The 28,000-nt window shown below is 33.1% G+C and overlaps 1 protein-coding gene across 3 annotated transcripts; it reads left to right on the top strand.

Annotated features, from left to right (window-relative positions):
* Positions 1-21: 21 nt before the first annotated feature.
* Positions 22-28,000, top strand: LOC121969897. 3 transcript variants are annotated; one of them, XM_042520204.1, is made up of 7 exons: positions 22-465; positions 574-816; positions 1,107-1,167; positions 5,463-5,599; positions 9,919-10,114; positions 10,175-11,223; positions 27,611-28,000. In XM_042520204.1, the coding sequence occupies exons 6-7, from the start codon at positions 10,210-10,212 to the stop codon at positions 27,614-27,616; spliced, it is 1,020 nt and encodes a 339-aa protein (XP_042376138.1). In that variant the 5' UTR covers positions 22-465; positions 574-816; positions 1,107-1,167; positions 5,463-5,599; positions 9,919-10,114; positions 10,175-10,209; the 3' UTR covers positions 27,617-28,000. The 3 variants fall into 3 exon arrangements, with proteins under 3 accessions (XP_042376138.1, XP_042376139.1, XP_042376137.1); XM_042520205.1 differs by having other exon boundaries at positions 577-816; positions 9,919-11,223; XM_042520203.1 differs by having other exon boundaries at positions 9,919-11,223.

The following is a 28,000-nucleotide window of genomic DNA, read 5'->3' as shown; positions in this document are numbered from 1 at the left end:
TTTTGTTTGCTTTTTCTTTCCTCCGTTTCGCACTTGAACCCCTCTCCTCCCGATCCCTTCCTCCTCCTCTCCTCTGCGCGGCGCCAACCGATCGCCTCCCTCAAACCGACGGCGCTTCCTCTCCTCCCCTCGCGTACAAAACCGCCGGCGGAAGCTTCGAGTCCTTCCCATTTCCTCTTCCCCTTCTTCCGTGCCCTAGCCAGCCCCGACGCCACTGCCGCTCTCCCTTCTTCCCTTTGCGGCACTGCCGACCACCGGATCGAGTCGGTGTCATCCTTCCTCTTGTGTCGTGCCCTAGTTTTGGTCTCTCGCCGGGGCGTCTCTGCTCGGGTTGGTTTCGGACAGGAGCAAGCAGTGCCGAGCCCTTCTTCTCGCGTCTCTGCTCGACACTGCCGAAGCCGTCATCGCCGTGCCCTAGATCCATCGCGTTCTTGTTGCGATCCATGCCTAGCAGAGGTCCTTAAGGTAGGTGATTTATCGAGTTGTGGATTTGAGTTCTTGGTTTCTATTTTTGATCTGATCAGTGATCTTCTTGCTTGCTCTCATCTTGTTCCGTTCAATGATGGATTCCAGTAGGAAGGGTTGTTCGGTGGGCTTTCTTGGGTTCCAGCAGCAACGATCCTTGGTTGTGGATCAATGGATGAGGGCTGTAAGGTGAGGTTGAGTGCTGTGGATCAACAAGCACAGCATGTGAGATAGAGATATTGTGTCCTGTGGATTTGAAATTGTGTGCTGTGGGTTGCTCTTTGATCCAGCAGCTCACCTTGGTTTCGGCAGGACCTCCTTCCGGCAGCAATCTTTTTGGTTGAGCTTGAGGTATGATGTAGTAATTTTGATACATGATGTTGATGAATTAGGTTTATGTATTGAATTAGGGATAATTGAATTTAGATTAGAACATGTGGTATGATTAGGTTTAGCATTAATCTAATGGAATGATTAGGGTTAAGGCAATTAATCCTAATTAATCGTTAGATTTAAATTAGGTTGGCTTATGGTTATGTTGATTAGGGTTTTACCCTAATTTAGCCTTGAGGATTTAATTTAGCTATTCATTTGAAATTTTAGCTAAATAAAAGCTTATATATATATATTGTTTGACGCAGGACTCTGATTCGAGACGGACGTCTTGACGTCAGATTGGTTCGATTGGATCTTCTATTTAAGGTGGGTACCTTGACTTATCTATTTTGATATGTGCTTAGTAATATTTAACGAGTAGTAATATTTATGTTCATTTTTGCATCGGTATGCCATTATCTATTACCTGAGCATGTTGTATTTATTTTCTGTTTTTGCATTTATGTTCCTTTGATTATTTATGTCTTTAAGGTAATGATATACCATGCCTTATTATGTTCAAGACCTAGATTTATTCTACCGTACCTAACCTGTGTACCTAGGATATTCTATTTGATCCATATACCTTTTGGTACACATTATATAGAGATGGATAGGATTAGGATATTTCCTTGCTTAGTGTCATGCACCATCTTGCATGATTGCATGCTGAGCGATTGACAGCTCCATTATTGTTGAGCACATCGTCAGTTACATGGATCTGCATACACAATCACTCATGGGTTTGTGGTATATCAGGCAGGGTGTATGACATTTATGCTCTGTTAGGCTCCGCTGGTCCACTATTGGGTAGTGGGACGCAGCGTGGTAGCCGACAGACAGATTTGCTCTGTTTGGCTCCGTTGGTCCGCTCATGGGTAGTGTGACGCAGCGTGGTAGCCGGCAGAGATCTTTCCTCTGGATTGTCTCCATTAAAACTTAGTTAGTAACAATAAAATAAGATAAAATATATTTAAATATAGATGATAATATAATAGGGACGATGGAGACAAGTGACTCCATTAAAAGTCTATAACAGCAAAAATAAAGATTCGAATACTCCACTATTAATTTGACATGTCTTGGAAGATGATAAACCTACTTGGAAAATACTATGAAGTTCATCAATTCCAAAGGATTGAAGTCAAAAGTGAGCATTAAATAACCAACAATTCCAATATGCTTTAATTTGCCATGTTTGGATAATTATAGCATATTTATGAATCTTTTAAGTTTCCTATGTGTGAGTCTTTTAAGTTTCCTATTGTCTTTATGAGTATTTTATGTTTTCAAGGAGTCTATATACTAGCATTTATGTTGCTTGAGTTCTTTGTGAGTCCTAGTATAAACATGTGTACTATTGTAATGCTGGAATATGGAATAGATATCAAAATTTTGAGAGTTCTCTTTGATTGTGTGATACAATCTCCCTATGGTGTGATGCCTAGGAACCCTTAAGTGTGATACCTAAGTTTCTACATTTCTGTATACAATCTCCCTATAGTGTAATGCCTAGGAACCCTTAGGTGTGATACCTAAGTTTCTACAATCCCTTTACCACTTCATTTCAAATTTCTACTTCCCAAACCACCCAACCCTCAATCTCCGCTTGTGCTACATCAAGGGGATAGAGCCTAATGGCTAAGAAGGATATATGTAGTCGACCCCATCTAATGGGATAAGACTTGGTTGTTGTATTTCTTTGTCTCTTTACTTTTTTAAGTTAGATGGTGGTCCAATCATGATCGTGACACTCTAAACTTACAAAATGGCAATGAGACTTCTCTAACAGGTAGTTCGGGGTGTAAAAGAAATTAGATTCAATTTGAAGGGGTAAGTAGTAATTCAGAAATTATGTTATCTATCATTTTTTTTAGTTTTAAATAATTTTCTAATTGTTTAGATACATAATAAGAAGAGAAATACACTTGAGACATCAAGATTGAAAGATCTTGTATATGTTAAATTCAATGTCAATCTTATAAAGAAGAAAAGTAAAAGAGAAATAGGTGGAAATTTGCTTCTATCCTCCCAAGCTAGTAAAGCTAAAGGTTAGTTTGTTGATGGTGGTGATGAAGATGAGATCGAGCTGGGTTTGGAACTTACTTGGAGAATGGTGGCGGAGACCTCAGGAGCGGATGAATTGCTACAACCAAGTACGAGTGCAAGGAACATCCCTATTAGAGAATTTGTTGATAATTTAGATACATCGAAGGAGAATGAAGATGTTGATTTTAAGTCTGATGATAAGAGGATTATGGATGTAGTTGATAATGCATGTATAGATGATTTAGAATATTAGTTATATTTAGCCTACTTCTTATTGGCTTGTTGTCATGTTGGATTGATACTTTGAATTTTAAGTTTAAGCCTTTGAAAGTAATGATATTACTTTTTTACTATTAATATGGTGATAATCTTTATTAATTATCTTGTTAGTTGCATTTATATATTCATGTGCACCTTATATACATTGTATTATATTGTATGAAGCTTATTTATACATAAACATCATTTAATTACATATATATTACATAAAGAATAATGACTATTTATAATATTATGTATAAAAAATAATTTAAAAAAATTTAACCACCGCCTACCACCATTTAAACACTGGGTGAATGTCATAACTGGAGCTAATAATGAAGAACATGCAACTAAATGAAATGGTAGGTGATCACCAACGTCAACCGTCATTTTCAGCACTGCCTGAATGTTATAACTGCATTGTTCATCTGAACTGAATCAAGGAGCAAATAATGGAGAACATGCAATCAAATGAAAGGGTTAAAAAATTACTTGAAATTATAAAAAAGAGAAGGCCTCCACCAACCAGCCTATAATGGATCCTCATCTTGAACTAGTTACTACTAGACATAACTAGGAAAGGATGTGATAGAAGTTGTTGTGACTACAGTGATACTCTTATTGATACTCCAATGTGGCTAAAGTTGGTACCTCATAGGAAGAGGAGTAAGAGAGAAATATGTGATCCTAATATAATTCAAGATATAGAGGACATAAAAGGATAAAAAAAGTGGGGAGGATGCTTGAAAGAAATATATAAAAAGAAGATGTGGGGGGAACAAAAAATAGTGATATGGATGAAATGCAAGAAGCGAGAGATACTATCTCACATTCTGAGGCGAACGATGATGCAGAGGCCCAGAAGAAGGAAGCAAGGATTGATGAACTTAACAAAATGAGATTGGAAGTTATTGTTGTAAGTTTACATCTACAAAAGAATATATTTTATTTTTTGCATTTTAGTTTCTAATTATGTGTGTGTTTTGTTTATTTATTGTATGCCAATTATCAGACCCCTACCCCAAGAAGATAAAAGAAGTTGAAGATGCGGTCTACTTGTTGAAAACATTGAAAAAACTAAAGAATGATTGTTACATCCTACTTATCAGTAAATTAGTTATTTTACAAGTTTAATATTATAGAACTTACAAATATTCATTAAATTGCATTTATTCATTATGGTAAAAAACTAAAGTATGTGAATTTACCTCCTTTGATTTGATTATGGTAAAAGTTGCATTTATTCATGGTATGGAAAAGTAGATTTTCCATCGGGTTCTTTACTTATGGCTATAGTTATCCACATACATATGGATATGGCATAGCAATGAACTATTAGCCAGTCCATGATATACTGATCAAGTACGTGTATCACAACTTATAGATATATTTTGCATATGTTTATGCTTAGATACCGTTTGTGATATAAAACAAGCAACACCAAGTGCAATCTTAGTTAGAACTCAGACAAGCTGAACATCTACCTTACCATCAGTTAGTGAACCAATAAGTTTGCATTTGTCTGTTTCTGCATCTGTCATTCCTTTCCTGTTTATTCTTGATCAGGGATTTTAATTTTTATGACTTCCTTTGATCTTCTTTTGGCATCTAAATCCAAGATAAAGAAAATTTGGAAGTATAAAGCTATTGGAATCTCATTTGAGTGCTAAATAACCAATACAGAGAAAATGAATGTTCATTCCATTAGTCATTGGTTTCTATGTTCTTAGAGAAAACTTAATACAAATACTTTCACCTTTCAGATGAAGGTCTTTTGGCTTAATGCAAATGAGATAATGTCTGATTTTTTTTCTATTTACTAGAATGCAGTGTCTTGATTATCTTCCAATTAAATGCAGTGTCTTGTTACAACAATTTTAAGATGCATAACCATTTTTTGGTTGAATTGTAAGGGAGTAGATTTGGACACTCTACAGGAAGTTAGGATATGAAACAAAATCTATTTAGAGGGCAAATGATTCAATGAGTACCATAGTTATGAATGAAACAACAATCGTCGAAGTAATAGATTCAAGTATTAGGCGGTTATTTCTTGCCTGTGCTTTTAAAGTGAAGCAGATACAAGCTATCCATGAATATGCGGAGTCACTATGAATTTTTAGTTGTGTATAGGTGTGGATATATGCAATGCTATTTTCTTTATTGTTTATTTCGGTACTATATTACAGTTTCAGTCTCAATGTTGTTTTACTCTGGAAATTAGGATAGCCCTTCTTCCTCCAATCTTTTGCTTGCTGCATTTTGCCATTGGCATCCATCCTCTTTTTACAGAATTTTTATTTCTTGTTTAGGTATATAGAAACATGAAAAGAGTGATGGTCATGAAGACTATGGGCTACTTGCTAGTGAGAATGCTAGGAAGTATGTGATTGTAAAGGAACTTGATGAATCTACTGTTCTGAAGGATACAACAGTTCTTCATTTGGAGGTTCGATTTCAGAATGGACTTGAAATTGCAATAGTAGTTAACATACATCATCAAGTAGTAATCCACAAATTTCTATTCCATCTCGTTCATTTTTACAAGTAAGATTTGTTTAATTACTTTTTTTTAATTATTTGTTCCACACATCTACGGACTTATGACCAAATAATGAACTTGATGATCAATTAAAAGTAAGGTTTTGATTTTTTGATTTAGGCATTTAGCATGACATATTTTGGTGGATGGTAAATATTTTCTACAAACTTTTGTTCTCTTTTACACTTTCATGTAGATTGGATGTTCTATTTTAATCAAAAAACTTTTGATTCCACAAAAATAGTGACAAAAGGTGTGCTCCATAGTATGAATCCAAATTCTATAGTAGGGAGATAAACACGGGAGCTTGAATTGTTTCAGTAATCTCTCATTCATTCATATCACAGTTGTATCATTTACAATAAAATGCAGTAAGATCAACAATTAACAAGTACAAGTATACAAGTCACACCAATTTACGTTTACAATCCCTACTCAAGTCGTCTTGACTTTATGTTGGATGTCTGGTTTACCCAAATATTGAGATTCTAGGTAGATAAATCATTCAACTAGAAAATTTTAGAACTTGTCTCTCAAAATTGAGACTGAGATTTCTATTCTAAATTTGGTCATGTCAGTTTGTGTGAAGTCCGTCATAAAACCATATAGCAGACATCTCATATATTGTATTATAAAGAAGCCACAATCATTGCTATAAATAACACGATCAATTTAGTATTTTAAATAGGATAAAATTCAACATTAAAAGTGATTGTTTTTACTTTGCCTGTTGTTGGGACAATCAGCTGTAATAGAAGCTCAATTTTCCATGGGGTGGTAATATTTAATATCATGATGAAGAATTCAGATACCTATAAGCAAAAAATGGTCAAACCAACTTAATCATTGATTTAGATTTTCAAATAATGCGATAGTGATATTTCAAAAGATTGTATACTCGCCACTGCTTCAAAACCTAATGCTTGTTTATAATTATATCCAAGTGAATTATAATGATTGAATATCATTATTTTTGTGTCAATTGACAAAAGTGAAAGTGCATTTTATCACAGTTAATAAGTATAAAAATATACCTAACCCTTTCCTCTACCAAGTCTGTTTTGATAGTCTGTGTAATGGCAGTCCTTTACAAACATTTTGATGCTAAATGCAACTGTGAAAATTAAGTCATAATTAGCAAATTAATAGAATATTAAATATTATCAACTAAATTTAATTCCTTACAAGGAATCTGGATGAGCAACATACAAACTTAATTGTATGAGCTATCCGACGAAGAGACACCCCTAAACAACATCAAATAATAAGTATCAATTAACTCCCTGATTATAAAAACATTGCCTATTGTACTTAAGAAGAAAGAAGCCCTTTCCTCTCATACAAAATCCTAATAGGTCTGCAATGATAATAATGATTTTTAAAAAATTTAATAAATATTTGTAATTTCTATAATATTAAACTTGTAAAATAAGTAATTTATTGATAAGCGGAATGTAACAATCATACGTTAGTTTTTTCAATGTTTTCAACAAGTAGGTCATATCTTCAACTTCTTTTTTCTTCTTGGGGTAGGGGTCTGATAATTGACATATAATAAATAAACAAAAGACACATAATTAGAAACTGAAATATAAAAAATAAAATATATTCTTCTGTAGATGTAAACTTACAACAATAAACTTCCAATCTCATTTTGTTAAGTTCATCAATCCTTGCTTCCTTCTTCTAGGCCTTTGCATCATCGTTCGCCTAAGAATGTGAGATAGTATCTCTCGCTTCTTCCAATAAAACATGTCAGACATGTGTGGACATACAACATAGGTATAATCAACCAGATACTTCCAATAAAACATACCAGACACGTGTGTACACACAACATAGGTAGATCCAGAAAATGATCCATCAATCACATATATCTATATATATGAAAAGATCCAACACGTGTCTACTAACAATATATACAGTAAGTAGCAACACCTATACACGTGTACACATTAAAATATGCATAATCAGCATGATAACCCCTATAGTACATATCATACAGAGTAAGAATATCCAAACATGAGATTGTATTGATAATAAACAGATCATCTCTAAGATCAAGCATGTAAGTATCAAACTTAGATAAAATATGTGTAAAGCAACCTAATCAGTCAACTAAATCCATGCACTAAGGTAAAATTACTGATCAAGGAAGAAATACCCACCTTTAACTATAGATTACCCTGAACTGTCTCCACGTCGGAATGCTCGTCTCGTGTCTGAATCCTGTAACACAAAATACATATTTATAGCTCATGCCACCATAGATCAAACAACTAAACTAAATCATGATTAATTTCAATTAATACCTAATTTCTTGATTAAATTATACCTAACTCATCATTAACCCTAATCTAATCCATCCAAATGATTAGATTAGGTTTAGCCATAACATCATCCCTAATACTCACCAAATCCGGTGGTGGTTGATGGTGGCACACGATCGGACAGTGACTCACATTTGGAAAGATGGCCGGTGATGGTGAGCTGAGCTAATGGTGGTCACAAACCAACTGTGGTGGCCATCGAATTTCCCCAAGTGTCTGGTTGCACAGCTGCGATGGCCGGAACAGAAGAATGGCGACGCTATGGTAGCCGCAGACAACCACCCGCACCTGGCCGCTGTGGTTGCGGCGGCCGGAGTAGAGGACAGGCGGCGACGACTGGCTCTCTGGGATGAGCACGGGCACAACAAAGAGGGTCGGCGGCGTCGATGAAGAGGAAAATCGACGGAGTCTAGAGCACGACTCGATGAAGAATGAGAGCCGGTGGATCTATCGGTTGGGCTCTGCTGAAAGGGCGACGACGACTCTCACTCGGCTTCCAACGAGCGCCTAGTATCCACAGCAAGGAGAGTGAAGGAGGCGGCCGACGTCGGTAAGGAGATGCGAAGATGGGAGGCGGCGGCTGTAGAATCGGAGAGTAAGAAGAGTTCGGGAGTTTTGGGAATTCGGCGGAGAAGGAAACAAAACGAAACGGAAAGGGAAAAATGAGAACCTTGGTTTTTAAATAGGTTTTTAAATAGAAAGGGTGCGTTTGGTTTACGATGTTCCATTTTCATTTTCTGAAAATATTAGTTATTTTTTTAGAAAATGGACATGGAAAATGTGAAATGGAACACTATTTTTCAGAAATGCGTGTTTTTTTTACATTTTTTACATTTTCCATGTCCATTTTCTAAAAAAATAACTAATATTTTCAGAAAATGAAAATGGAACATCGTAAACCAAACACACCCTTTCTATTTAAAAACCTATTTAAAAACCAAGGTTCTCATTTTTCCCCTTCCGTTTCGTTTCCTTCTCCGCAGGGCTGCCCAAAGTTCTCTTATGTTCCTAGAGTAAACGAACATAATGTTCACAAACAAACTTGTACATGCCCCAGAGCATAACCGAGTGGGTCACAACATAGTAAATTTACAGAATTGAGTAAGGGTTGATTTCCGGCGAAGTCGGCATAAAATTCCCTCTCACTTGGTGGCCTACTCAATTTCCTGATTTACCTCTCTGCATATGGCTGTGGGCCGACCCTGTGGGGCGCATGAGGTCCGCATATTACCTTTTTGTAGAAACGAGCAAACTTGTACTTGGTTTGACATGATCTCATTTATGTAGGTGTGATGTCAAAAAATATATAGAATTAACAAGTTTGAATACTAGTGAGCTTATTCGTTAATATTCATGAAGAAGCTCGTGATTGGTTCATAAATAAATTCTATTCAAATACATAAAGAGTATAGTATTTATATATATATGGTATTATTTATTCCTTTTTCTTAATATCTTAGAAGTTTCATAGTTCCAAACTATGTATAATAGGTTAAAAATAAGAAAAGAATATAAATTTCATTTATTGGATTAATGTTTTAACTAAATGATAAGTTCAAGTTTGTTTCTAGTTAAGCTTTGGTGAAAGCTCGAGTTCAATAAGAATTTATACAAACAAACCTTAGCATGTCTTTTTAACCTTGATACGATAAATGAATAAGTTTTAACACAAGTACAGTGTCTCATTTGTTACCCTACTTGGTTTTTTCTTTCATTCTTTCTATTATAGGAAACATAGGTAAAACCATATGAAGCTCAATGAAAGAATTAATTTTTATGTTTCTCATGAAAAAACTGAATTTTATATTAACTTTGATATTACTATATTCTCTGTTTTTTGTCTCAATATTTCTTCCTCGTTTATTTAATATGCTCTCATGTTGCTCTCTCTTGTAGTTTTCCTTTCCATTTATTTCCGCACTGGAGGAGCTGTCAGTGGAGGTGCTGGTGTCTCGTGATGTGAATTTTGAAGTGGATTATCATTTGCTGCTTAAGATCTGAAGTTTTATCCACAATTTTGCCCTAAAGCATAAAGGAAGTTGAGCTGTGATGACGAGAGAAAGAGAAGATGCAACCTCATTGGATTAAACTGGTGAGATTAGGGATTTTCTTTACTGTTGCTACTTCACTGAGTTATCTCCTCCTGCTTCAGCTTTGTTGCAGTTTGGAATAGTCTTTTAAATACACATGGCATCAGTCATGCTCTTGATGAGACACAAAGTTTTGGTAAATTCATCATTTACTTGTAAATTTTGGGTAAGAGCTTTTCAATCCTTTGGAAATGATCTCAGACAGATTTTGCCAGCCTCAACCGATACTATTTCTGTCAAGTTGCCACAGATCATCTCACCTAACCAAGGTAACTTGGAAAAGGATTTCCGAATTGAGCTTTTTGACACAGAGCTTTTGGGGGTTTCTTTAAGTCACATGGAATCTTCAAATCAAATGGAAGGGGATCGAGAAACTAGGTCTTCTTCGATGGTGATCAATAATGAGCCTGTTTGTTCGTCTAGATTAGATAAGACTTCATTGGATTTTGAGGAGATTGAGGAGTTGATGCTTCATAAGAGGTTGGTCTACAAGCTTGACAAAGGTTCTAAAGAATTTGAAGAATATAACTTACGCTTACATCGGAAGAAATCAATGAATAAGTGTCATGAGAGGGCAAATCAAACTGAGTTTAGGAAAGAACAAAAGGAGCTTCAAAAGAAGCAGAGCCAAAGGGTTGCAAAACCATCAAAGGTGTCAAAATATTTTGAACAAGAAGCAGAGAGTTCTCACGTTACAAAAGACGAGGTTGTAAAATCTTCAATAACGGAGGGAAAGAGGGTGAGGACACCTACATTTAACCAACTCACTGATCCATATCATCTGCCATTTTGTTTGGATATATATGTTTCAAAAGGGTCTGTTCGTGCTTGCATTGTTCATAGATTAACAAGTAAGGTTGTTGCTGTAGCGCATTCCATTTCTAAAGACATGAAGTTTGAACTGAAATCTCGGAAGGATGCAATAGCTTGTGCTTCTGTTGGAGAAGTTTTGGCCCAGCGTGCAATTGAGGATGATATTCATAATGTGGTCTATACACCAAGAAAAGGGGAAAGTATTGAAGGGAAAATTCAGATTGTACTTCAGTCCATCATTGATCATGGTGTTGATGTGAAGGTGAAGCTGAAACTGAAGCAAAAGCGCCCTCTCAAGGTCAGTACTCAATGCAAGTTTAAGCACTATTATGTCATTATTTCTTAATCCCTTTGAACAGGATAGACTATTAATCACTTACTACACATTGTAGATTTTCCTAATATATTCTTTTCCTTATGTTTATTCAGTTGTGGTCAGTGGGGAAAGAATGATTGTATATAGGATGCTGAGCTAAGGAAATCATAAAATGTTAAGGATGTCCAATATTGATTATAGGCTATCATGTTTTGCAGGAGCTAGACTTGCTGTGAAATTAGTTTTACTCACTGTGCGTGCCTTAGCAATACTGTTAGAGCAACATATACACAAAAATTAACTAAATATATACCTGTGAAGAAATTCCACCACTACTATGCACAAAACTTAGACAATAACTTGGAGATAAAAAACTTTCATATAGTGAGCATAAAAATACAAAGTGGGTATAAGAGAGAAGTATATGATATAAGTAGCATATTTCGTAACAAAATTTAATAATCAGTAACTAGTGAAAGATTTCTTATCATAAATCTCTTGAATTCGCTTTTAACGAATTCATCATTTCTCATCTTTTCTCTTATATTCTCTTAGAAGTATTTTTTATTTAATTTATCAAGGAGTTCACATATATACATAAGGAGTTCACATATATACATAGTATAAAGGACATACGACTTGTAATCTCTGCCTATTAAAAGATGCATCGTATAATGGGACGAATGATCTGCAATCCATCCAAAATGAAATGCATCATAAACATATATCAATATATAGAGTGAACAATCCACAATTCACATGTATTGTATATACATGGGACGAATAACACATTATCCACCTAATATGAAATTCATCATATAAATATATAAAGCATGAATAACCGGTAACCCATCTATAGATGCACCTCACAAAAGAAAAGGTAAAAAATGAGAAAATCATTGCACATAAAATTGCCAAAGGTTACATAGACGTGTAAAGGGGCCAAGGGCGCTTTTAAGCATGGAGCTAATGCTTTATAACATAAATATTTTATTTTATTTATTTATATAATAAGTCTCACAACTCTTTCAAAGTGCAAAGTCAAAGCTCTATACTATGTCACATTTATTACCTTGTCAATTTAATATCAACAATAACACAGTCCCTTCATAGTGTAGAGCCAAAATGTTAAATGTTGTATCCATTATCTTATTAATTTAATATCAGTAACAACACAACCTTTTCAGAGCACGGAGTCGAAGCTCCACAATATAATTTATCTGTTACCTTATTAATTAGCATATTTAGTTATGTAATTTAATTGGTCATAGTTCTCAAAAGGGAACAAACAAAATAGGTATCAACTATGTATATAAAAGGGCAAGCAGTTTGAGACAAAATTATCAAGCAATACGAGTAGGGATGAGAACTTAAATAGTTCTATTTCTAACAACTTCATAATTGTATCTACTTTCATAAATTTAATCATGCACACCGTGAATAAAATGAAACACACAACAAAAAAAACCAAATAAGAGCTTCCAGATGAATACTTTTTTATTCCACAATGCACTTCTGAGCCTAACCATAACTCAACTTGTGATATACAAAACAAATACAACTCCTTAAACATGCAATACAAAAGTGAAAAAACTCAATGTCATTAGGGCTTCATACCATCAAGTGATAAGATCTAGCAAGGGTATCCATGACTTGAAGGGATGCAGCAAATTTCCTCAAAGCATGCATCAGTTCCATCCATTCTAACTTGCTCCTTTGGGAGAAATCTGAATTCAGTTTGCTGGAAGGGAACAGAGAAAGGCTACCCTAAATGATCGGGTTTAGATCTCGTGTTAACCTAAGGAAAGAAAGTGTCACCACTTCTGATCCACAAGGATCCTTGCCTTGTGTTCTTGCAGCAACCACAAGCACTGGTTCCAATGGTTGTTGGGTAAGACGGCAAGGTGGCGACAACAACAATCAGTGGCAAGAGAGGCGACTGATGGCGGCAGTGACGAATGGTGGCGGCAAGGCAAATGACAACACAATTGGACAGCAACGACAACAAGGTGGCAACAATAGGAATGCATGTGAGAGAGAGATGTCAAGTGTGGAAAACAATGGAATTTAAGATTTGGGGTTTGTAGTAATGAAAAGGAGGCAGTGCTGGTTGAGATGGAGAAGATGAAAACATGGGATTGGGAATGAGAGAAGAAGATTAGGTTTTAATTGATTCCTAAGAACAACTATTATAACATCCTACACCCCTAAAAAAATTTGGTCCTCCAAATTTGACTTGACCACTAGAAAAAAATGAGGGTATTGAACTCACATCCTTTTCTCTTCATTGTGTTATAATTCACTAATACATTCTTCAATTAACCTCTAAATTGAATCAAATCTGCGTTTAGATTGAAATAAACACTAAATTATATTAATAGCTTCCATTAACTCCCACAGAATCATTTAGTTCGATTAATTTGGCTTCAACTCGAGTCTAAAACTTGAACCCCACTGGAAGTGAATACACTTCATACTGAAACAGATCTCAAAATTTATCAAATTTATTTGAAATCAAATAATATGAAAGAAACACTTTCCTTAAAATTATGCAAGCATCTTCTTTAAGGCACAAGAATCTCTGCTCTTCTAGTCTTCAAATTTCTCAAAAAAGTTTTTTTTTTTTTTTTGCCAAAATTAGCTCATATTAATACATTATTTGGATTCACTAGTCAAGACTCTGCATATCATCACGCCATCGGCTAACAATTTTAAATCTTGGCTTGTAACTGATATATCTCAATCGTCAAGTCACAAATCACAATTTAGCAACCCAACACCCATATTTAGGTGCATTCAAAACTTTTTAAAAACGCTTTAGCTTGCAACTTTTTCCAAGGTTACTTGACCTAAAATTGGTCCAAAATTATGATAGTTTTCAACTAATTTTTTTTTGAAGTCATACACCTTTATATCAACATAGTTTTAAATAATTTCTTCTAAATTCATCTAAGAATTTCAGCTTAGTTCTAGCAGCAATCCATGAAGAACTCAACAATATGTTAATAAATTTATCAAACTAAGTCGACTCCACAATAGTAAACAATTTACACCAACCTACATACTCTCATTAATGAAAATTATTTCTAGCAAAAAATTTTGTTAGTGCTAAATCTTCAACTCATTTCACACCAGCAAATTTTAAATCTAATAGCTCCAAAATCAAATATTCCTATTTCACAAGTTTCCTTATACATGTTACAACAATAATGTATGAATTTTCACTTCAAAGTTCTGATCAGACCAACAAATCTACAGCTAGATAATTACTGAACTTATGCAAAAACAACTTATTTCCTTCTCACCATGAACAATTCAACTTAGAAATAGGCCAAATTTCTAGTTACAATCACAATTGAACTTATAACTTTGATCCTATGAGGCTTCATCTTATAATTACAGTCAGTAACATTATTAACATCTAGAAGCATTTCTCAAAGGAATCAACATCTTAGAGAGAACTATATTTCAGTTCCCTAAGGTCCAGGTTTTGATCCACCACTACACCTGGATAGAAGTGTATAGTGGTAAAGATAAATCAGATTGAAGAGTCAAGAAAAGAGTATAGTCATATCTAAAGTTGTCAAAACTTATAATAGGGTTCTGGCTTAGATAATTTAAGAATCCAAGTATCTATTGCATAGGATTAGTAGCATCAAAATCAAAAGAGATATAAAAATGAGAAAAATATAACAAATTATTCCATTTTTATTTAATATAAAATTAGTTAATAATAAATATATCATAACCGAAGGGGAGTCTTGACGCAGTAGTAAAGCTGTTGCCATGTAATTTGGTGGTCATCGATTTGAGTCATGGAAATATACTCTTGCAATGCAGGAGAAGGTTGCGTACAATAAACTCTTCTTTCAAACCTTGCATTGGAAGAAGCTTCGTGCTTCCAAAGAATTCAATCAAATTTTTATTGTAATCTAACTTATTTTATTTTATTTTTTTTTTTGGAAATACCTACTTTTCTCTAAACTTCTTGATCTTTTTGGGATGTCAATTTCTTAGAAAACGTCAAATGCGTCATTTCCATGCTAGTCTAAATTTGGCTATCCATATCAGTATCAATCGAAGCGTTTTACCCTCAATAAAGGTACACAAAAAAAAATAACATGAGGTGACAATCTTCTATTCCTAAAAATCATAGTCCACATAATATCAAGTTTTACATTTGGTAACACCATTGCTACACATGTGGCTTGGTTTGATGCATGCAAAGTATAGATACAAGCAAGAGTAAATTCCATATATACAAGGTTATTACTAGTGCATAAAGTTTTTATGGAAGTGAAAAATGTATCTTTGTTTCAAAATACAGGTTTTGATCACCTAAATAGCCAATCACTCTAATATATTGTTAAAGCGTATCAAAGCATGAGTGTTGATTTTCACATCCTATCCATGGCAGTAATATTTTCTTATCAATTTCAAGTTTTAGGTTTGCGCCAACCAAGTAAAGTAAACATATCCATCCATATGGGGGAATATTAACATTTAGGATTAATTCCTTTTCTTATATCCTGAGTTTATAGGATAAGTGTTTTGCCAAATTTACAAACATCTATGTGATATGAGAATGTCATCAATAAAAGTTGTAAAATAATGAAAAACTTTAATTATTAGACATATTCAAATCATCAATTTCAAATATATATTATATAAAAAGATTTATGTACAGTATGTTTGGAAGGAATATATACACAATGGATTTCAAACATTATAAGTTAGACTGCTATACTTCCCTGAGAACTTGAATATAGTGTTAAAATATATAAGAGTTTCACACCCTAGGTTGGATAAGAATAAACATTATAAGAATATCGATTGTCTTAGATTTGTAATATAGAACATAGCAATGCTAGTAAAGAGGTAATAGATATGATGATTAGGAGAATAATTAATATTTTATATTTACAAGAGATAAAATGAGGAGAGAAGACAAAGATGATAGAACTCATATTTTAAGTCATGGAAGTAAAACAAAAAATAGAGCATGTATTATTGTATATATTTATTAAAAGATTAAGTAGTAAGAGTAGATACGAAGGGAGATAGAATTATAACTTTTAAGATAGTGGTGATGAAAGAAACTATTAATATAATTAGCATATATGCAACTCAAGTAGGATTACATGAATACACCAAATATAGGTTTGGGAAGGATCTAGATGAGGTAGTACAAAAATTTTATCAAACAAAATGATTTTAGTAGATCTAAATGGGCATGTAGGAGTAAGAAATGAAAAAAATATAATGGCGATTATGGTTTTGGAATAAAAAATAAAGAAGGAAAAACTATATTGAACATTTAAAAGTGGGAACAGTAAATCATAAATTGACTTTCTTATAATCAGAAAGAAGGATAGAAAGATTTGTAAATATTTCAAGGTCATCTTTGTAGAAAACTTCACTACCTAACATAGGTTAGTAGTGTCAAATATGCGTCTCAAGTATAATATCAATAAGAACACATGCATAACTCTTAGAATCAAGTGGTGAAAGTCAGAGGATGAGAAACAAAGTATTTTGAAGGAGAGAGTAGAACTACAAGTATTAGGAGAAATACAAAATGGGATAAAATGATATTAATGTTGAAAATGGTGGCCAAGAGAGTAGTTAGTGAATCAAAAGGAAGATCTCGCCCAAATAAAATGCAATAAAGATGAATATAATAAGGTACTAGTGAATGATGAAGAAATAAAAGAGCGATGGAAGTGATATTTTCATCAATTTTTTTAATGAAGTTTAGGTGACCAACTTAGCTTAGGTAATTTAAGTAGGTCAAAAGAGTATATAAATTAAAATTTTTATCATATAATTCAAACTTCAGAACTAGAATATGCTTTGAATGAGATACAAAATGGAAAAGTAGTAGTACGATCAGATGATATTTGTGATAGAGGTATGGAAGTCTTGGAAAAGTAGGATATTCAATGACTTACGAAGTTATTCAATTTGATATTAAAAAAGAAAAAGTGTTTGATAAGTGGAGGGTAAATATTGTAGTCTCCTTATATAAAAACAAAGGAGACATATAAAATTGTGCAAATTATAGGGGGCATTAAGCTAATGAGTCATAATATGAAATTTTGAAAAAGAGTAATAAAAAAAACTAAGAAAGGTGACCACACTGGCCGAATATTAATTTGGATTTATGCTTAGAAGGTCGAAATAGAAGTTATACATTTTCTTAAATAGCTAATTGAAAAGTATTAGGAATAGAAGCAAGACTTATATATAGGGGTATCAATTTGGTTGGGTCGGGTCGGGTTCGTGTCGGGTTGATTTTTTTTATCCCAACCCGAATTCGACCCAAACCCGAATTCAACCCAAAACTCCTAAACTCGAACACGAACCCGACTCGGATAACCCGAAAATATAATTTACAACGATTTTTTTTTTTGGCTATTTTTCTTATAATTCTTCGCTTTTATCTCAATACTCCATCATTATTATACTAACATTAATATTAATATACATAAAATGTTAAAAACATCTTAATTTTCAAAATAAAATTTGATTTAACCCAAAAAAAAATCCACTAAACCCTATATTTGGATCAAGCCGAACCCAACCCGACCCAACCCGACCCAACCTGAAATTTTTCAACCCGAAAATGCTCCAACCCGGTCGGAATCCGACAATGCCCAATCCGAACTTGATTTTTTTCAGATCGACTCATGTTGGGTCGTCAGGTCGGGTTCATTTTTGACACCCCTACTTATATATATGATATTTGTCGACCTAGAACTAGATTATGACTGTCACGAGGAAAATTATGTGGAGAATTCTAAAAAAATAAAGTATTAACATAGCGTATATTGAAATAATTAAGAAATATATGAGGATGTAATGACAAGAGTGAAGACTCTAAGATGATTAACTTAAGTGTTTTCTATAAAAATAAGATTACATTAAGGATCAACTCTAAATCCTTATCTTTTTACACTAATTATGAATGAACTTATTGGACATAATCCAAACACATTACCATGGTGGATGTTGTTTGTAGATGATATTGTTTTAGTATATGAGACACGGAAAGGAGTAAATGCTAAGCTTGAATTTTAGTGGAAAATGATTTTAGGCTTAGTAAAGTAAAGACAGAATACATGAAATTTAAATTTAGTAATATTAGAAGTAATAAGACAATTGTTAGGACAAGAGTTGATGAGTTAGCTCTAAGTGAGAGCTTTAAATATTTATGATCATTTTTGCAAAAGGATGGAGGAGTTGAGAGATGTCTTACATAGAATCTAAGAAAGATGGTTGAAATGGAGGAGAGCGTACTTAAAGGGATATTATACAAAACAGTGATTAGATGTTTTTGTTATGTTATATGAAGTTGAATGTTTAGCTATAACTCAAGCACACGAGTAAAAGATGAGAGTTGCAGAGATGAGGATGTTAATGTGGATATGCAAACATATGAGGATGGATAGGATAAGAAATTAGAACATTATAGAGAAAATTATGATTGCTTCTATCGAGGGAAAACTCCAAGAGACACATTTAATATGGTACAAACATGTATTTAGACACTAATAAATGCTCTAGTTACATAATGTGAAATTATGACAAATATGCATATTACGAGGAAAAGGAGGACCAAAGAAGACTTATTAGCAATGATAAAATAGAATAAAATTTATTTAAATATAGAGCTCAATGGCGTAGAAGGATCCATATAACCGATCCTATCATAAAGCTTGAGTGTTGTTGTTGCTGTATACATATAATATATACACTTACATATTAACCTTAATATTTAGTATGTATTTGATTATTTTCTATATTGTTATTGTTTAGGATCCTTAGTGGACAACATAATGATTCTTTCAATCAAAATTTTATTAACACTATAAATATTTATTATTTATATGTTGGTAGCGTGTGAATTAATTAATATAGAAACAATCTAAAAGTATATTTGATAAAAATTTGACAAAATATTCATTATGTAATACTGTAAGAATTATTGAAATAATATTCAATTAATAAATAATATCATCATGATTACTGTAATATAATCATAATTTTTATGTAACAAAATTATTATTATTATTTGAATATTAAAAGTTTTTTTTTATATATCATGAACATGTTAATATCAATAATAATGTATTTTAATAAATAATTGTAGTAGAAGCAATGTAAATATTTTTTTTTTATCAACACAACTATGTTTTCTTCATAAATTGAGTGTCAATATAAAGTATATATTAATAGCTTGTAGTTAGTACTATATTGTACTTTTATATTTATGGCATTAGCCTAGGTCTACTCAAAGTGAATGAAATATCAATGAATTACACAATGTCAGAATGTGAAACTTCTCATATTCTTCATATAATTTTATAAACGATTGACAATAGTCATACTATTAAACTTTATATAATTATTGTTATCTATGATAACAGTAAGACTGAAAAACTCTGGGCATTGAATTCGCCATTGGTAGCCTCTATCCTGGAGTTTCTATATTGGAATTGTTTTGCATTTTCTTTCTGTTTTTTCAGTTTACTTCTCAAACAATAGTTTTGTTTACTTAAATGTGTTGATAGAAATTTCCCTTCCAAAAAAAATGAGTGCAGTGCATATGGGAAAAAGGCAAAGAGGTTCTTATATACAGAGCGTAGTCAACAGATGTTTGTATGAAAATTCAGTGACTTTTCTTTTCATTTTACATGTTTTTCTTGGAAACAAAAGTTGATCTTTTCTAGATGTGTTGATTGTCGATGATATTATGCCTTTTCAGGCTATATCTTTTTACATTATAACTAATGGTAAAACCTTCATTTTCATTGCATTTTATGCGGTGTTCTATTATTAGGGGACTGAAGGTTGTGCATACATAACACAGATCAGCATTGTCAGCCAAAGTGTTTGTTAACTCTTTGATTGGTTATATCTAATCTAAACTCAAGTTTGGAAAGTGCAATTTATATTTTAATATTTCAATATGCCTTCACATGCACAACTTGAACTAGAAGAATATGGTCAACCTATGAAATCTGAAGAGTAGAGTCGTGCATCCAAGGAGAAACTGCTAAATAAGTGAAAGAGTATGCCACTTTTCCCCTGCCTGTCATACTAGTGCTTAGTGTCACAATAATAATGAAATTCCTTAAGCTAGACTTGTTGACTCAGATTATTCTTGAGGATTAGATATTTTAGAGACTACATTTGAGGATTAAAGTCCGTCCATGTTCCAAGACAGCCCCCTCATTGTTCTCCAAGTTGAAAGATTATCATCGTAATTTTAGGACACTTAAATTTCTTTAGTTAAATATGGGATATGCCTAAATTAAATCTCTTAATTGTTTCTGGTATGTGAATGTGTTATTGTGTAGTGATATCATCATCACCAGCATGTTTTTCCTAATTGTTTGGGGTTGGTTAATATGAATTTTTGCTCTCCATTGGAGTATCCTTAGGTCTCTCTGGCCATAACACTTTTCATTCTAATTAAACCAAAATTGCTAATTATAAGATCCATTGATCACATGTCAATTGTTAGAGTATATACTAAAAGCCTAGCTTTTGGTATAAACATTTATCTAGAAATAAGAATCACATTGGTCAAATGTCTACATTTATGATAAATGTAGTTGCTCAATTAATTTATATTGTAGATAACATGGTGTGTGGTGTCACACACAGAAGATCATGTTATCGGTTCCTTATAAATTATAAACAGTAGCTCACGACTAAGATGGAAAGGAACAAACCATTGGAAGGTCGTAGTGTAATTAGGTGTTAGTTTATCTTAACTATATAATTACACTAGTACACTTAGAGTGTATTGAGTAGGACCATTTGAGGTCGTTCTTTTTATACTGACTTTATAAAGGAACAAAGACCTCAGTTATTATAGAAGTGTGTGCTCTTAATCCTAATATAATAACAAGCACATATATTTGATATTTATTTCTTTAATTTATCAATGGGTGAGATTTAGTTCGATGAATCAATAAGCCCGATAAGTTGGGAAATGATATCACTTATAGTGTGTGTTGTTGATTATAGAAGGAAACTGTGTCCTAGTGATACTAGGTTGATAATGTCCTCAAGAGGAGCTCATAAGGATTGTCATGTTAAACCCTGCAGGTGGACTTAGTCCGACATGATAATAAGGTTGAGTGGTACTACTCTTGGACTTAGATATTAATTAAATGAGTTGTCAGTAACTCACTTAATTAGTGGACATTCGATATCTTAAACACGGAGACTAACACACTCATAATAAGAAGGAGCCCAAAATGTAATTTGGGATTGGTGCGGTAGTTCAATGATAGTTCTCTAGTGGAATGAATTATTGATAAAATTAAGTTGTGTGTTCGGGGCGAACATGGGATGCTTAATTTTATCGGAGACCAAAACCAATTCCTCCTCTCGGTCCCTATCGTAGCCTCTTATTTATAGAGTACTATACCCACATATACCCCCTTCTATACCCACCTAAAGGAGGCCGGCCAAGCTAGCTTGGGAACCAAGCTAGGGCCTAAGCTTGAGTTTAAGGTGGCGGCCCTAGCTGAACCCAAGCTAGTAGGGCCGACCATAATTAATTAAAAAGAAAATTTAATTTTAATGTTTATTATTATGTGGAAGATTTAATTTAAAAGAGAATTAAAATTAAAATATCTCTCTTGTAAAAGATTTACAAAGATTAAAGAAAGAGATTAGATCTCTTTCCTTATTTGTAGATTGGAGAGATGTTTTATTTTCTCTTTAAAATTATTCACATGTTAATAAAATTAAAATTATAGATATTTCCTTTTATTAACCATGAAGAGATTTTAAAGAAATTTTATTTTTAAAATTTCCGGAAACAAATAAGGAAAGTTTTAATTGTTGATTGAAACTTGTCCAATTTGCTTCCTATTGATTTGGCCGGCCATCATTGTTTAATTGGGAAATATTATTTTATTTTTCTCAATTAAATCATGTCAAGGAAATTAAGGAAAATTTATTGTAATTAAATTTCCTAATTTACCTAGGCAAGGAATATAAAAGAAGGGGTGAGTTCATAAGACACAACATCTATTATTCCTCTCCTCTTTTGTTCCTTGGTGTGGCCCATCATCTCCTTCTCTTCCTCTTGTGGTGGCGAACCTCTCCTCTCCTGGAGTTCTTGTGGTGGCGGATACTACTTGGAGAAGAAGAAGAAGAAGGGAGAAAGCTAGCATCTCTTGGAGCTTGGTTAGTATTTTGGTTTTCTCCTTGGTAAAGCTTTTCTTTTGTGGCGAACCTTGCTTGGAGGAGAAGAAGGTGGTTGGTGGTTTCTCATCTTGGAAGATCGTTGCCCACACAACGTCCGAGGTTAGAAGAGGAATACGGTAGAAGATCAAGAGGTTTTTCTACAAGGTATAACTAGTAATTTCTATTTCCGCATCATGCTAGTTATTTATGGAAATAATACCAAATACAAGAGGCTTACGTTCTAGTATTTCGAATATGTTTTTTCGAAGTTGTGTTCTTTTGTTTCTTTCTTTTCCTTGTGATTTGATTGTTCTCTTTGGTTAACCTAAAGTTATTTTAGGAAATTAAATATTAGCTTTCTATTAAAGGTTTTGTCTAGTCGGTGGTGGTTGCTCCCATATCCAAGAAGGCCATGTGCCTCGCCACGTCAGTACTGGGAACCTTTTATGGAAATTAATATTTAATGGAATTAATAACTTAAGGAGACTTGGGTCGAACGTGTTAAGTTCCGCAGGAGATCCAAGTCAAAACCTAAAAGAACAAATAGATTAAGTTTTGGATCAAACGTGTTAAGTTCCGCAGGCGATCCAAAATTTAATTTAAAAGAACACATTGTAGCTAGGAAAAGGTTCAGACCTTTGTACAAAATTTTTGTACAGTGGAACCTATAGGTTTTCCGAGTAGCAACCAACCTATAGGTCTATTATTCAGATTGAGACCTTTGTCATCTCAATCCATTTTTTGCAAGGTTCTAAAATTCGCTAGGCGTTAGTCGGACGGCATACCAGTGCCTAGCGCCTAGGCTGCCTAGGCGGGGCCTAGGCGCCGCTTGGCAGATTCCTCGGTATCCCTTAATTTATGTGGATTGTGGACAATGTCATATGCAAATCTGAATGTTGTCTTAAACAATTTCATAGCAATGGAGATCTAACTATGTATGCTGAAATAAATACATTCTTTCCAATAGCAAAAAATGGAAAATTAGAAAAAAAACTAACATTTTTGTGCAAAGGAAATATAATAGACTCAGTAAATACAAGCAAAAGAAACAGTTGAACGGTAGAACATGTAGTAAGCCATCATAATCATATAGTAAACAGGAGAATATATATCCAACTTGAACTTTAAAATCTTGCTATAAGCTAAAACAACTTTAGTGGTGGAAAACATTAAGAAATAGTAGCAAGAGTTCAATTCAAGATTACATCATTATGAACCACTAAGCAAAATATAATTGTTGAATAACATAAGTCATGCCTTAACAAAATGAGTTCAAAATTACACAGCTAATAATATCTCATAGACTCATATATATTCTACTTCTTCTTCTCTATAATTTTCAATAACTTATTCTTTTTCTAACACAAACTCAATATCATTATTGTGATCCTCCTCTTCTTCGGATGCAAAATCATCTTCATGAAGTTCTCTCACTCTAGAGCTTCTTCGGGGTTGTAGATTTTCATCTGCTCCACTTGTTTCATCAACCATTTGTCAAGTGAGTCCAAAACCTAGTTCAACTTCATCATTTTCCCCACCATCCACAATCCAACCTTGTGCATTTGAAGCATCTTTTGCAAGAAGGACATTGACATTCCTTTCTTTTTCTCTTTTTTGTTTGTTCAACAATCTAGCATTAAATTGGACAAATACTAGATTGTTCAACCTATTGACGTCAAACCTATTTCTTTTCTTTGTATGAATCTAAAGAAAAAGAGAGTAAATATTATAGTTAGGACATGAATATAAACGCTAAAAATTATAGCTACTTTAATTAAAGACTGAAAGTTTCAAACTTACTCTTTCAAATATACTCCAATTTCTTTCACACGTAGATGAACTTGTAGTTAATGAAAGTATCCTCAATGCCACCCTTGCAAATTGGGTGTGTGAGCACCGTGTATACTCCACCATGCATATGGATTAAATGTATCATCATTTTTTTCACATGCTTTTGCTGCCAATGTTTTTCCAAATAACCCAGTCTTATCTCTATATTTTGCAAATTCCTTGTTAATAATTGTATCTTGTAGATCTAACTCATTGGCATACCAAATTTTCATGCATTCAAAAATCCCCATCACAACCTCCTCATAAAGAGCAATAGAACTATCTTTATAGTAAAAATAGGGATTCAACAAAAAGACAGTGATATGTAATGATGTATCAAGTTTATCCTTCATTTTTGACTCAATAATGACTATGATAGGCTGATAATTTGATTCCATGTTGTTTATGGTCACCTTGATATCTTCTTTAGCTTGAAGAAACTCCCCATATAGAAATCCCATCGATGACTTTCTATCTCCATTTACCAATCGAAGAACTCTTATCAAAGGAGTAAATATTTTCAAACAAAGTGTCACACCATTCCAAAAACTCATGCTCATCATTGTAGAGTAAGCCAATTTTCCTTTGTTTGTTTTTGACCATTTACATTTCTTCCACATATCACTTGTAAACATGATCTTAAACTAGTTTTTTTTTCAATCAAACTTTGCAATGTGAGGAAATTTAATGCAAACCTGGTAACTCTTGGTCTTCGTGAAACTTCTCATCAATGACAAAGTCTAATGGTGAGCATAGATGAAAATGGTAAAAGCCTTGGATTGCTCAATCACCTTTTTATACTGTGGAAGTTTGTCAATACTTTCAAGCATGCGATTAACAGTGTGAGCTGCACAACTCCAAAAGATCCCAGGTCGTTTTTCTCTCATCAATTTAGCTGCAGCCATATTGCTGGTGACATTGTCTGTTACAATCTAAACAATATTTTGAGCTCCTACTTGTTCAATACACTTGTCAACATACTCAAAAATAAGTTCAGCTGTATACGCCTCATCTGAAGATTCCTTAGACTCTAAAAATATAGTACTCTCCTTGCAATTAACACACAAATTTAAGATATTTCTTCTTTTTCTAACACTCCATGCATATGTCATGATCGAGCACCCATTTTTTGCTCATTCTTCATGTTTCTTCAGCAATTGTTTTATTCTTTCAACTTCGGCTTTCAACAGTGGCTCCCTAAGTTGATATTGAGTTGGAGGCTTAAATACTGATCCAAATTGACCCACTGCCTCCATTAGTTGCTTGAAGCTATCATTATCAACAACATTGAATGAGATTCCATTTTCATAAACTCATCTCCCAATATATTGTTGAACTTATTGAGTTCTCTTTTTGAAAAGACCCTCATTTATATTTTTTTGACGAAGCACTTTACTCCCACTTGAATTTATATTTTCTGGAGCAATTACTGATGCATATCTATCCATGGGGCCAAGTGGAAGAGGTTTTTTAATTTCATCCATCCCTTCAATTTCAAGACCTTCTTTGTCTAGAGAAATAGCCACCTCTGCTTTACAACTTTGCTCTTCCATTATTTTGTTTTTCTTTCTATTCTTCCTTTCTAAAATAGTCTGTTTGCATTTATTTTTGTCTTTCTGAGATGCTTTTCGACAACCAGATACATTTCCAGTTATATTTCTAATGTGCTCCTTAATTCTGTAGACTTCCCCGATATTATTTTTCCACATAATTTGCATTTAATTTTGTCGAGGTTCTTAGGATCAATCAACATCCCAAACTCCTATTTGATGTCATTTGATTTTCTTCTAAAAATCTCGAATTCGGGTTGAGTGACGAATGCTGTCGAAGATGGATTGTTTGCCATTATGATAACCTGAAAAAATTATATATAACATAACAAAACTTAATTATACGACACAAAATATAGCATTAACACGTCTTAGAATATTTTTTTATATATCTTAATCTAATTAATAAAATTTATTAGATATTTATCAAAAAAATTAAATTTTAAATATATTTTAAATATTTTTAAATCTGATTTATATAAATTAATAATATTTATTAGAATTTTTAAATTTTAATATAATTTTAATATTTTTAAATCTGATTAATATAAATTAATAATATATAAAATTTATAAATCTGATTTATATAAATTAATAATATTTATTAGAATTTTTTAAATTTTAAATATAATTCTTATATTTTTAAATCTGATTTATATAAATTAATAATATTTATTAGGATTTTTTAAATTTTAAATATAATATTTATATCTGTTTTATAAATTAATAATATTTTTTTAAAAAAATTAAATTTTAAATATATTATTTATATATTTAAATCTGATTATATAAATTAATTATGTTTATTAGAATTTTAAATATAATTTTTATATATTTAAATATGTTTTATATAAATTAATAATATTTTTTTAAAAAATTAAACTTTAAATATATTTTTTAAATATTTAAATCTGATTATATAAATTAATTATGTTTATTAAAATTTTAAATATAATTTTTATATATTTAAATCTGTTTTATATAAATTAATAATATTTATTAAAAAAATTAAAATTTAAATATATTTAATTCGGATAATTTAATTAGACTTTATGAAATCCTATTATTGAAATTATCTCGGTGCGGAGTTATTTTATTTTATTAAATCCTAAAAACAAATTATGCTCAGTACCTTAAAACACGCGACGACACGACCGCGATCAGATGCCTCATGGGAGGCATCCGGCACTGCCGGAAGCGTCGCCGGATGCGTCTAGGGCGTCCGACGAAGTCCGGTGTTGCATTCAGTGGCTCCGGAAGCGTCGTGGAAAGCTTCCGATGCCACCGGAAGCATCACGAGATGCCGCTAGATGCGTCCTGCGATGCTTCCGGTGACTATGGATGCGTCTGGTGCCACTGGAGATGTGCCGTGACGACGACTTAACAGGAGAAACAAAAAAAAAACATAAAACTTACTGGAGCGACGAAGGCTTAAGTAGCAGCGATGAGAGAAGACGAAGCGGTTACGAGAGAAGGCGAAGAGCCTCTTCATTTAAACACGCAAACGAGCAAATTAGGTACAAACATATTAAAACTAAAATATCTACACCTCAATGCCGAGAGCCGCCGAGAGCCGCCTAGGTCAACTGATTGGGGGGTTTCTGGTGCGGCCTTCTGCTGTACAGCGCCTAGGCGGCCGCCTAGGCCGTGTTTTCGAACACTGATTTTTTGGAACTACACCTAATGGCTCTTGGCTAGAAGGATATTTTTTCCATTCATCTTTACATGGTCATGTTATTGAATTTAGTTTAATTAATCAGTTGCTTTTATTTGTGCAGAAGTAACAAGAAGCTGCTCATCTTGAATCCAGATTACCTCTGAGATCCTTATGACAGGTGTGGATGACAAACTAGCTCCTACGGTATTGTTGCTGTATGACAATTATAATGAAACTAATTGCTATCAGTTGCCTACTGTAGAAGTTATGTTAGACGTAGAAAATCATGTTAGACGTAGAAAATCATAGCTAAGTTATCGAGCTGGTTCATCATGATGCACATTAGGTTATATTTGTTTTTCTGAGATTATGACTCAACTTTCTTCAGTTATTTACAAGGGATTTTCAACTGGCGCTAATGAGTATTTTGAATCTCATAGTTGCCGGGCATTGTAATGCTTCGTGTTTTTAAGATTTATTTTATTTTATTTCAATGTCACTGTTGATCTTT

Source organism: Zingiber officinale, chromosome 4A (genome assembly GCF_018446385.1).
Source record: "Zingiber officinale cultivar Zhangliang chromosome 4A, Zo_v1.1, whole genome shotgun sequence".
NCBI lineage: Eukaryota > Viridiplantae > Streptophyta > Magnoliopsida > Zingiberales > Zingiberaceae > Zingiber > Zingiber officinale.
The sequence above is the reverse complement of the archived record's forward strand: the minus strand, read 5'-3'. Positions and strand labels throughout refer to the sequence as shown.